This window comes from Cannabis sativa, chromosome 7 (genome assembly GCF_029168945.1).
Source record: "Cannabis sativa cultivar Pink pepper isolate KNU-18-1 chromosome 7, ASM2916894v1, whole genome shotgun sequence".
NCBI lineage: Eukaryota > Viridiplantae > Streptophyta > Magnoliopsida > Rosales > Cannabaceae > Cannabis > Cannabis sativa.
Genome location: NC_083607.1, coordinates 22,838,918 through 22,851,234, shown reverse-complemented (window position 1 = coordinate 22,851,234; position 12,317 = coordinate 22,838,918). Strand labels below are relative to the sequence as shown.

The following is a 12,317-nucleotide window of genomic DNA, read 5'->3' as shown; positions in this document are numbered from 1 at the left end:
TCAAATAAACTTAGATATTTTAAAATTAGTTTCTTTATTTTGAGATTTTAGAGTTTGTTTTAACAACCCTAAATTTTCAAAATCTAGTTGGTTAGTTTAAGAATAAAAATTTAATTATATTAATATCTTATTTCACATCTGTTACATGGACAATTTTGTTTATTAATTTATATTGTTTATTCAAAAAAAATTTTAACAAACCTATTATTTATTTGATCTAAATTGCTATGATTAACTTGTTGACAGATCCAATGATCTGATTTTAATCATAGTCCAATTGTCAATAGATCTTATAAATAATTTGTAACACGTAAATTTTGTACTTCTTTCATCTGTGTAAACCTAGTAACATGATAGCACCCATCCAAATCATTTGACCTGTGTGAGCCTATATGTTTGCTATTGGGCTTAGATGCATATAGGAAGCCCATTTAAGTTTTTACTAAGTAAATGGACTAGGTTGCTAAAATAAAATTTGACATAAGTAATTTTATTTAGGCCCAATTAGATTTGGGCTTATTCAATGAATAACAATTATTTATTTAAAGGTTAAATTCCTCTCTTTTGGGCCTTGTGTGAGAGTTGGGGGCCAATAGAAGTGGATACGACATACTGAACTCAGCTCCCCCTCACATGAACTACCCCAATTGTGAAGGCCCATTTGGCTTATTTACATAATTGTATTAGGTTAATTATATTAGTCTAACCTAATTAAAATTGAATTACCAACATAATTAACTTTTAAAATATATGAAATTTATTTTTCATTAAATATTTTAAAGTTAATTGTAGAAAAATACTTAGTTAATGATATATACTCTAGATAGTTATTTCTAGTACTAATTATATTTTCTAATATTAAAATAAGAAAATATCATTGATTGTGAAATTAATTGTTTAATAATTAATATTGGTGCAATCTAAGTTTAGAATATTTTCCTAGTATTAAACTAGAATTAATAATTAAGTTTCCTCTATACTTAATTATTTATTTCTTGAATTTAATACATTTAATTAAATTAAAAATTTCAATATCTAAGTTGATTTTCATCATGATACTTAAATATAGTTATTTTCATGTTATTTAATTAAAGTTGAAAATTATCTTAAGTTTGGAATCTTATTTCAGAATAACTTAAATCTGAATAATTTTCAAAATATATTTTATTTTATTTTATTAATCTTGTTCCCACAATTTCGAAATTGCATTTCTTTAATGGAGAAATTTGAAATTTTATTTGAAAAATAGATTAAAGTGGAAAATTATTTATTTTAATTTTGGACCAACTTAAATCAATAATTTTCTCATTTAATGATTAATTAAAATAAGTAAACTAAAATATATTATAATTAGAAAATGAATTAATTAGTCAATGAAAGTCTAGATAGATATTATCTGTTTTGCTTGAAGTATTTTTCTAGTGATATTTAATTAAATAGAAAATTAATATTTAAGTTGATTCTTAATCATGATACTTAAATATTTGAAATTTTTCTTAAATATTTAATTAAATAAGAAAATTATATTTGTGTTGTAAATTAATTTTATTAATTAATTTTGGGCAAACATAAAATTAAGATAATTTTTCCTGGATTTATTTTTATTTTATTTTAAAGTATTTTCGAAAGTAGTATTCTTATACACTTCATTTTTCGAAATGCAATATATATTTATAGAAAATTAAATTTGAGTTGTAAATTAATTTAAATTAATTTTGAAACAACTTAAATTGAATAATTTTCTAAATATTTATTGGAAATTATTACTAAGATGGAAATAATTTACGTTATTTTCATATCCATCTAAGTATAATTTATAAATATTAAATTAAAATTTATATTTAGAATTTTTTATTCTACATTGGAAATTTTAATTAAATAAATATATATTTAAAATAAATATTAGAAGAAAATACAGCTTTCATTAAATAATGAGCTTAGGATATTAGATCTCCATTGTTGGTTTTACATAGCTATTATTTTAGTGAGTAATCCTCCCTAATGGAGGAACGTTCATTAGCAAGTTAGCACCGTTTAATCTCTAAAGATAAGTATTTTTGTAAGTTTTTTATACATTGATCACCCTAATGGTGGCGACTGTATAAGACTTGCAAGAGTATGAAATAATGGTGGAAGCTCATAAGATAGAATAGCCTTGACTCTCGCCTAAACGGGACAACGCTGGATTCCAATCTTGATCGAATAAAAGGTTACTAGAATGTTTATCATTTTAGATGAGCTGACAACTTTATTCAATGGATGGTATCACTGACTCTCGCCTTAACGGGACACTGATATCAGGTTGTTGAAGACCTTGGAAATTATTTAGGATTGTATGTTTTAGTATTTTCACTTGTCATTCCTACTTGCTATGTGCTTAATAATTTCCTAATTGTGTATGAATTTATATTGAACCATGTTATTTTCTGTTATTAAATTATAGTTTAATTTTGAATCTTCATTGTTGGTCTAACTTGGTTTGTTGTTCTAATTGGACAAATCCCTAATGGATTGTCAACATTAGACAAACATAATAGTGTTAGATCTTGAAAGATAAATATTGTAAATGCAACATCTAGCTGTTCATCAATTGATGACACCTTAGACTAGTATTTGCAATATGAAACAAGAAGATTGTATAAATAAGATTACTTTGACTCTCGCTATTCGTAGCATTATTGGATTCTTATTTAAATACGAAATTATCCTAATTCCTCTTACCATATTCATTTCGAATTAGCTCAATAACATATCATTGGATGAATGGTCTATAAATCATTTCATGTCATTCTATATTTTCTCTTTAGAAATTAAATGACGCATATGATTATATTCCAAAAATTCTATCCCAAAATAATATAAATCCTCAATCTTAGTAATCTCCTACTTGTATGGATAAATCAACTTAGAGTTAAATTAATAGTGGTGGTCCAAGAAAGAATTACTCATTATACAGTTACACTTTCACAAGTGTTTAATAACCATTTTCTATCAATGGATTCAAATTGTATGTTAGTAAGGAATATGAGTTTAGTATTTTGTGACCAGAATCCACTTGCACTATTCTAAGAACTCTTTGATGTAACTAAAACTGAGTCATGAAAAGATACAACCACATATTTTTTAAATATATGGCATTTGTATCTTGTTCATAGTGGTTTTGACAAGATCATTCTCTGCAAACAGTTAATATGCCTATATCCACTGAAAGTAAGTTCATCTCATTCGCTGATGGATGTACATTCAGGGGTGGATATGAGTTTCTGTTGTATTCTTAAAATGATCACTCTAGATTTTACCTTGTGCAAAAGAAATTTGAAATGTTTGCAAAATTTCATGAATTTCTAGCAATGGTGAAAAACCATTAAGGTAAGTGGTTAAAGATCTTGCGAACTGATAGGGGTGGAGAAATAGTTAGTAGATATGCACTTCAAAGATCATTAAGTTGATTTTTGAATTATATCCAAACCTACCTTCCCAGAAATTTCGATTTGCATATTGATGATTAGTTACTAGTCGATGCCTAAATCCTTCTATGGTAATACAATTTCAGAATGATGCAATGGTTGTATACTTAATGTAAATCATTACTAGATTCATGGATGACCTAATCGAAATCTTAAGAAAAGCTAGAACTGTTAACCATGGTTTGCATGTTTGTTAGCTATTCTAAGTGATTAGGGGTGCAACATCCCATAGTCAATAGATTAGAAAGTGTTTGTTTAAACAAATACTACTTTTCTAAGAAAATTACTAAGTCTGAAAAAACAAAGTAGCAAATAAAGGAGATATTTTTTCTTGATTCCAAAAGTGTTCTATCATCTTTACATGATGATCCCACTGCCTCTGTTGTCTTGACACAACCACAGAGGTTAATACCATTTAATTTTCTTAGACATAATTCACGGTACCTTGTCGTAGTGGGAGAGTTTCTAGGAACTCACTCTTCTTATGACTTGGAAGACACTAGTGATTAAAATCCATTGTAAGTTTAAACAAGTAATGGATTGTCAAGATAAGAAACTAAGAGGAAAAGCCAAGAGAACTATGGTTTAATCCATTCACATGGAGTAACCTAAAGTTTTCTATTACAAGGACATAAAAGGAAATTTTCGTTAATAAGTCTATTCAATGGACTTACCAAAACTTCTTGTTCCTAGTATTATAGGTTTGAGTTTATCTAAACCTATGGCTTATGGTATGCTTGGTAATTACTTACTCTAATGCAAGCAACTTACTTTAGTAAGATGCTGAAGCATTCTCTTTTTAATGGCAATCTATAGAAGCTTCACAACTTCTAGACATAGATTTTATTTATCTAAGGAAAAGTCTCAACTATTCCAGAAAAGATAAATCCATGAGAGAACTTCTTAAATCAACAGTGAGAGGTCTCAGATATGCTTTAGTATGCCTTAAGACCAGACACCTTCTGTTGAGTGGGAGTAATGAGTAGGTATCAGATTAATCCAGGCGAGGAACATTGGAAGACAATCAACTAAATCTTAAGAGTAAGAAGAGCATCTATATGTTAGTCAATAAGGGTGTGTTTAAAACTCTTAGACTACACCACATCAGATTTTGAGACTTGCCTTTGTGCTAGAAAGTCTGGGGATAAGATGGTGATTACTCTGGGGGTGGAGTAGCGATTTTGGAGAAGTGTAAAAACCTATGTGAAGTCTCTAGGTCTACCAGAAAGAGACTGAATGTTAAAGTTGCAGGAAAGTTACTTATTCAGTCTAAGAAAAGTTCTATACATTTGTGGCACCGTTCCAACTTGTCTTAACTACTAGTGTTATTTTCGTGATTAACCAAAAGTAGTTGCCAAAAGTATAGAATCCAGTATCCCAAGAGAGTAGACATATAGAGAGGAATTTCACATTATCAAGGATTTTGTGATTAAGGAAGAGTAATGGTGGAGAAGAGGTTGTGTTTAATTCAACCTGTCAGACCCTATTACGAGGAGTTTACTACTACTACACTTGATTTGTATATCAAGATGTTGAGATTATTTGAAATGCACATTGTGTTTTATATTAGTGCAAGTGGGAGTTTGTTGGGTTTTGTGCCCTAAATAAAACCCATTTCAATATAATCAAATTTACTTATTAATAAAGATCAGAAATAACATTTTATGTTGCATGGTTCACAAGATTTATTTCATGATTATATATATAATGTATGAATTCTATTTAAGTCCAGAACATATGAATTTGTTAATGATTATAGTGTTGTTAGCACAGTGGAATATAATCTTAATTATATGTTCGAAAGTTTATTCCCTGATTTGTCAGAACACTGGATTTAGACTGACATGGTGTAATCAGCGATAGGTATTCTTACACCTTGGAAAAGTGTTATGTCCTTTCCAGGACATTGGAAAAGTTTACCAGTATCGGAAGTATGGAGTATACATCGAAAGGGACCGATATTGAACTTTGATTAGATATATTAAAATTTACCGTAATATCTATTCAATTCAATATCACCCGTTGATGCTAGATCAAATGATCTTAATCCTGATATGGTTAGGTTCGACCTCAAGAGTACTATACATGTTCTTTGATTTGTTAGTTAAGCCTACTTTTGGGTCAGGGCGATACGTACATTTTGGGAACATGATAGTATAATTGAGTGAGATCGCTAACATAAATATGGAGTCTATAACTTCTAGAGGAATTTAGAAGTGAAACGATGATATACTTCGAGCTTGGCTAAACAGAGATAAATGGTGGAGATCTCATTTCACTTCGCTGAAATATCATTTTTACGGAGCTAAATGTTTTAAGGATAAAATACATTGAAGGTGTAACGGTAACTTAGTGCCCATTCAATGTAGATCATCTATTAGAGGGTCATTGATCAAATTAGGATTATAACAATGGATAACTAATGACGTGTCCATATCGTGGAACATATAGAGCATTCTATATGACTGAGAGTGCAATTTCAAGTTGTAAGTGTGGATTCAATAAGGAATTAATAAGTTAGGGAATTTACTTGGTAAATTCGGTTCGACTTATTTGAAGCTCGGAAATACAGGCCCATGGTCCCCATACTAGTTGAGACCATACTGCTTGTAAGACCCAGTTAATTGATTTTAATTAATCAATTATAATTCTAAAGTTAGACTATGTCTACTTTATGAGTTTTCACTAACCAAGGGCGAAATTGTAAAGAAAAGAGATTCCAGGTTTATTTATTAATTAAGAGACTTTATATGTCTTAATTAATAAATATATTAAAAGAAAATATTATTTAATAATTATATTTAAGTTATTAAATAATTAGAATTGGCATTTAAATGGTTAAATTAGAAAATTGGCATTTTTGAGAAAATGGGAATGAAAAATAACAAAATGGGAAAGTTGCAAAGTGATGCCCAATTTCCTTATATGGCCGCCCACTATGCAAAGTCTTTACCATTTATTTTTTCATTATTTTAATGTCATACAATTCTAACCTAAACCTAGATGGCATTCTATAAATAGAAAGTCTTGGCTTTAGGAAACTTATAACTTTGCACATTATTTCCTTCAGAAAAAGCCTACACGCCACTTTCTCTCTCTTTTCCTCTATAAATTTCGAAATTCCTTGTGTGATAGAGTAGTGCCCACACACATCCAGTGGTACCTCAATCATAGTATGTAAGACTATGGAAAATCAACATCAAAGAAGGAGAGAAAGAGATCCGGATTCAGATCTTGATTATGCTCTGCTACAGAAAGGAATCAAGGGCTAGAGATCTGAATGGAAGGAGTCATAATATTCCGCTGCACCCAATGTAAAGTTTTCTTAAACTATTATGTGTTTATTTTATTGTTTTAGAATTCATATTAGGATGTTAATCAAACATACTTGGTATTAAATCTAGATCCTCGTAAAATATTTCCAACACTGCCTAGTGTCCTTTTCCTTCTCCTGTAAGTCTATATTGAAGGGCTCTTTATGTAGATCTTCCTGGAGTGCTGCAAGTAGTTGCTTCAACTCTATTTCTTTAGCTTCATAGTGCCTTTGATCTGTTGCTGCCATATCTTAGCAATAATGCCATTGAAAAGCTTGTGTGATGACAACATTCTGAAATACTTGAATGGCTTCTTTCCACTCAAAGTTTCAGGATACATAGCCAAAACAACTGTGGTATGATCAAATGTCCCTTCTGGTAAAAAAAACAGCTTCCGAATTAGGCAATTTTTCTAGCCAAGCTTCATTCACCAAGACCCTATTAATCTTGGAATTATGCGTTCCTTGCCATGCACCATGTAAAAAATCTCCCACTTGATTTAGGTCTTCCAACTTACTCTCTTCAATGCAATTGATAAAATCATTTGCTGTTTTTGTTAGGTTTTATGCCCTAAATAAAACTCATTTCAATATAATCAGATTTACTTATTAATATAGATCAGAAATAACATTTAATGTTGCATGGTTCACATGATTTATTTCATGATTATATGTACATAATGTATAAATTCATCTGAAACCCTTTTCACATATTTGATCCTGTTTATTGTGTCGTCAACACATTGGAAAGTAAACATGACTATGTGAATAAAGTTTCCTAGATTTATCAGACACAGGGTTTTACTGATATGATAATCTACAACAAGAGTTTACTTGTATTTGGAGAAATACTATGTTCTTTCCAGAACATTGGTTAAAGTAAAGCTCAGGTTGGATGCATGGAGTATGCATCGGAAGGGACCGATATTGAACTTTGACTTAGATTTATTAAACTTACCGTAATATCTATTCAAGTCAATATCGCCTAGTTGATCCTAGATCAAATGTTCTTAATCCTGTTATGATTAGGCTCAATCTTGAAAGGCTATTCGTGTTCTTTGATTTGTTAGTTAAGCCTACTTTTAGGTCAGGGTGATACGTACATTTTGAGAACACGGTAGTGCAATTGAGTGGGAGCGCTATCATAAACATGGAATCTATAGCTTCTATCTGGCGAATAGTAAGCAAAGGATGATCTCCTTCGAGCTTGACCAAACGAACATAAATGGTGGAGTACTCATTTCACATAAGCTGAAATATCATTTATACGGGGTCAAGTGTTTTAAGGAATAAATACATTGTAGGGTGTAACGGTAATTTAATCCCTTTACAGTGTAGATCATTCATATAGAGGATCATTGATCACATTAGGATTATAACAATGGATAACTAATGATGTGTCTATATGGTGGAACATATAGAGCATTCTATATACTGAGAGTGCAATTCTAAGTTCTATGCGTGGATTCAACGAAGAATTAATAAGTTAGTGAATTTTAGTGCTAAATTCTTGATCTACTTATTGGAAGCTCGATTATATAGACCCATGGTCCCCCCACTAGTTGAGATAATATTGCTTGTAAGACTCATGTAATTGGTTTTGATTAATCAATTATAATTCTCAAATTAGACTATGTCTAATTGTGAATTTTTCACTAAGTAAGGGCGAAATTGTAAAGAAAGAGTTTATAGAGGCATATTTGTTAATTATGATACTTTGTATGGTTCAATTAATAAATATGATAAATGACAATATTATTTAATAATTGTTTATAGTTATTAAATAGTTAGAATTGGAGTTTAAATGGTTGAATTAGAAAATTGGCATTTTTGAGAAAATCAGATGCAGAAAGGGTAAAACTGCAAAATTGCAAAAAGTAAGGCCCAATCCATTAAGTGTATGGCCGGCCACCTTTGTAGCTTTTTTAAATTGATTTTTTCATTATTTTAATGCCATATAATTCAAATCTAACCCTAGTGGAATGCTATAAATAGATAGTGAAGGCTTCAGGAAAAACACACTTTTCTTCTAACTTTTGCTATTCAGAAAAACTGAGCCTTCTCTCTCCCTATCTTTAGCTGACCACTCTCTCTCTTCTTCAATATTTCGAAATCCTTAGTGATTTGAGTAGTGCCCACACACATCAAGTGATACCTCAATCATAGTGAGGAAGATCGTGAAGAAAGATCATCAGCAAAGGAGTTTCAGCATCAAAGATTCAGAGAAAGAGATCCAGGTTCAGATATTGATAATGCTCTGCTACAGAAAGGAATCAAGGGCTAGATATCTGAACGGAAGGAGTCATTATATTCCGCTGCACCCAATGTAAGGTTTCTTAACTTTATATGTGTTTATTTCATCGTTTTAGAAAGTTCATATTTAGGATGTTAATAAACATACTTGTGAGTAGATCTAAGATCCTGGTAAAATAAATTCCAACAGTTTTGTACTTCACTTTGTCACCTATTCTCTCCTCTTTGCTCATTATTTCATTAAAATCCCCCAATACTACCCGTTCCTCTCTTACAACCAGTTCTTGTAGGTCCTTCCACAATTCAGCTCTTCCATCAGCGTCATTGAAAGCATATATAAAAGTAGTGTAGAAATTATACTTACCATATACTGTAGAAACAAGCAAATGGATAAGTTGACTAGTACACTTCAATATGCTTACATTGAAACTATTTGGATTCCAAGCTACTATAATTCTTCCCCCTCTATGCCAAGCAATATTTGAAGTAAAACACCAACCTCTGAACATACTTAGATATAAAGCCCCCAACTTCTGGGCCTTAACCCTTGTCTCGAGCAACCCAACCAGCCCAATTCTTTGATTAAGAATAACATTCTTAACTGTTTTTTTGCTTCTGTTGGTCATTGAGTCCTCGGACATTCAACCTAAGGATTCTATCCATGTTGGAGAGAAGGATCTCCCCCTCCTCTAGTATGATCATTTGCTGCAATCTCATGACTCCCGATTGAGATTACTTGCGTATCCGATGTCTCTACTTCAGCAGCACAAAATGGTCCTGGTTTCAAAGATAGGGATTGGAAAGCATTATGGTACGAACTGCAGAAACTACTTCCTTCCCCCTCTCCTTTGTACTCTTGGAAACCTTCTGAAATCCACCAGCATCTACAACAGGCCCTCTATTTGCCTCTGGTTTACTCACCTCCTTATTCTTCTCTTCGACTACCCATTGTTGGTTTGTACTAGCTTTCTTCCTGCACTCATCAGTCTCATGACCCATGCCTTTACAATGGCCACAAATTAGAGGCTTACATTCATACATAAGCGGCACCTTGACATTTCCCCCATATTCATCTTCAAAAAAGATAGCATCAGGGAACTCTTGGTGAACCGAAACCTCTATTAACATCCTGGGAAAGGTAAGTTTATTCCTTTCTTTTATTGTTGTATCCACCTGAAGCAGGTTCCCTAATTGTCCAACTATCTTAAACAAGGATTTTTCAACCAAATATTTTAGTTCCAGGTCTTTAACCTGAATCAAAATGGGAATTGAGGTGATATCCTCCTTCCTGAAATTTGTATCGGGATCCCACGCTTTCATGATCACCAGTCTCTTATTAAAGAAAACATAGCCATCATTCAAAATTCTATCCCTGGTTTGAACCGAATTAAATCTAACCAAGAACACTCCATAGGTAATCATTCCCACCCTATCAACTTCTCCCTTCCAAAATCTTCTAATAAAACCATCAATGACAGATAATGGGCGATTTGCCCCTAACACATAGCACACAAGAGATGGTCTCCAAAACTCTACCTCATCTTCTATGTCTTCCGAAATAATCTTGACCTTTGCCTTAGTTCCCTGTTCAGAATTCTTAAAAGAGTTTTCCTGGTTCCTAACAACACTGCCAGATCGCAAGATAGGGGGAGTATTAGGATCACCTTGAGCAATTGGGGTAGCACACCTTTGGTTTGCTGTCATGAAGAAATCAAAATTAGCTTGGATGTCTTCCTAAAGCTTAATCTGCTGCAATGAAGACCTAGGCGAGAGTCGAGGTCTGAACAAATCGCCCTGGTCATGATCCACAAATCCAGGAACATGGCCTTCATCATCTTCCTCCGAGAACTCTATCAGCTCCACTTCCACCACTTCGTCGATCCTTTTCGTCTTCTTCGCATCAGCCGTAGACATAGGTCCCTTCTGCCTCGTTTTCCTGTGTTTCTTTGCCTCTTGAATCAGCCTCCCCTGCCCCTTCGCCCTAGTTTTTGCAATAGCTCCGACCTGAGAAACAGATCGCAACGAGAGAGAGTTTCAGGAGAGAGTTTTCTTGTCACCAATTTTTTTTTTATATTATTATTTCTTCCGTTTTTATAAATTTATTAAATTATAAGACTTAGAATATAATATTGAAATATCTAAATTTAAAATTCAAGATATTTTATTATATCATCTTATTAGAAATTTTAAATAAATTTAAATTTTGAATAAACTTGATATTTGAAAAATGGTTAGATATTTTTTTTTTTATTTTTTGTTAGAATTTAGGAAATTTAGGAGTTTTTTGAATTTGAATTTTTTCAAATATTCTCTAATAACCTAAATTTGAATTCTAGTTAAGATATTTATTTAATTTTTTAAAAAAAAATTTAAAAAATGAGATATTTTAGCTTACTTTCCAGATATTCCAGATCAGTTACTTATTTGTTTGTATTATTTTATTATTATATTGTATACATTAAATTTTTTTTTGCAAACATATTATTTATCTGATCTAAATTGCTATGATTAACTTGTTGACAGATCCAATGATCTAATTTTAATCATAGTCTAATTGTCAATAGATCTTATAAATAATTTGTAAAAGGTAAATTTTGTAGTTTCTTTCATCTGTGTACACCTAGTAACATGATAGGGCCCATCCAAATCATTTGACCTGTGTGAGCCTATGTGTTAGCTTATTGGGCCTAGATGCATATAGAAATCCCATTTAAGTTTTACTAAGTAAATGGACTAGGTTGCTAAAAGAAATTTCACTTAGGAAATTTTATTTAGGCCCAATTAGAATTGGGCTTATTCAATTAATAACAATTGTTTATTTAAAGGTTAAATTCCTCTCTTTTGGCCCTTGTGTGAGAGTTAGGGGGCCAATAACAGTGGGTACGACATACTGAACCCAGTTCTCCCTCACATGAACTACCCCAATTGTGAAGACCCATTTGCCTTATTTAAATAATTGTATTAGGTTAATTACATTAGTATAACCTAATTAAATTTAATTAGCAACATATTAACTTTTAAAATATATGAAATTTATTTTCATTTTAATATTTTAAAGCTAATTTTGGAAAAACACTTAGTTAAATAAAATATATTCTAGATAGTTATTTCTAGTGCTAGTTATTTTTTTCTAATATTAAATAGGAAAATATTTTAGATTGAAAATTAATTGTTTAATAATTAATTGTGGATCAATTTAAATAAAAGATATTTTTCTAGTATTAAATTAGAATTAATAATTAAGTTTTCATCTGTACTTAATTATTTACTTCCTGAATTTAATA

The 12,317-nt window shown here is 31.1% G+C and overlaps 1 protein-coding gene across 1 annotated transcript; it reads right to left on the bottom strand.

The window, feature by feature from the left end:
* Positions 1–9,816: 9,816 nt before the first annotated feature.
* LOC115696450 (uncharacterized) lies at positions 9,817–10,737 on the bottom strand. Its single transcript, XM_030623351.1, has one exon. The coding sequence runs from the start codon at positions 10,735–10,737 to the stop codon at positions 9,817–9,819; it is 921 nt and encodes a 306-aa protein (XP_030479211.1).
* Between the last annotated feature and the right edge of the window lie 1,580 nt (positions 10,738–12,317).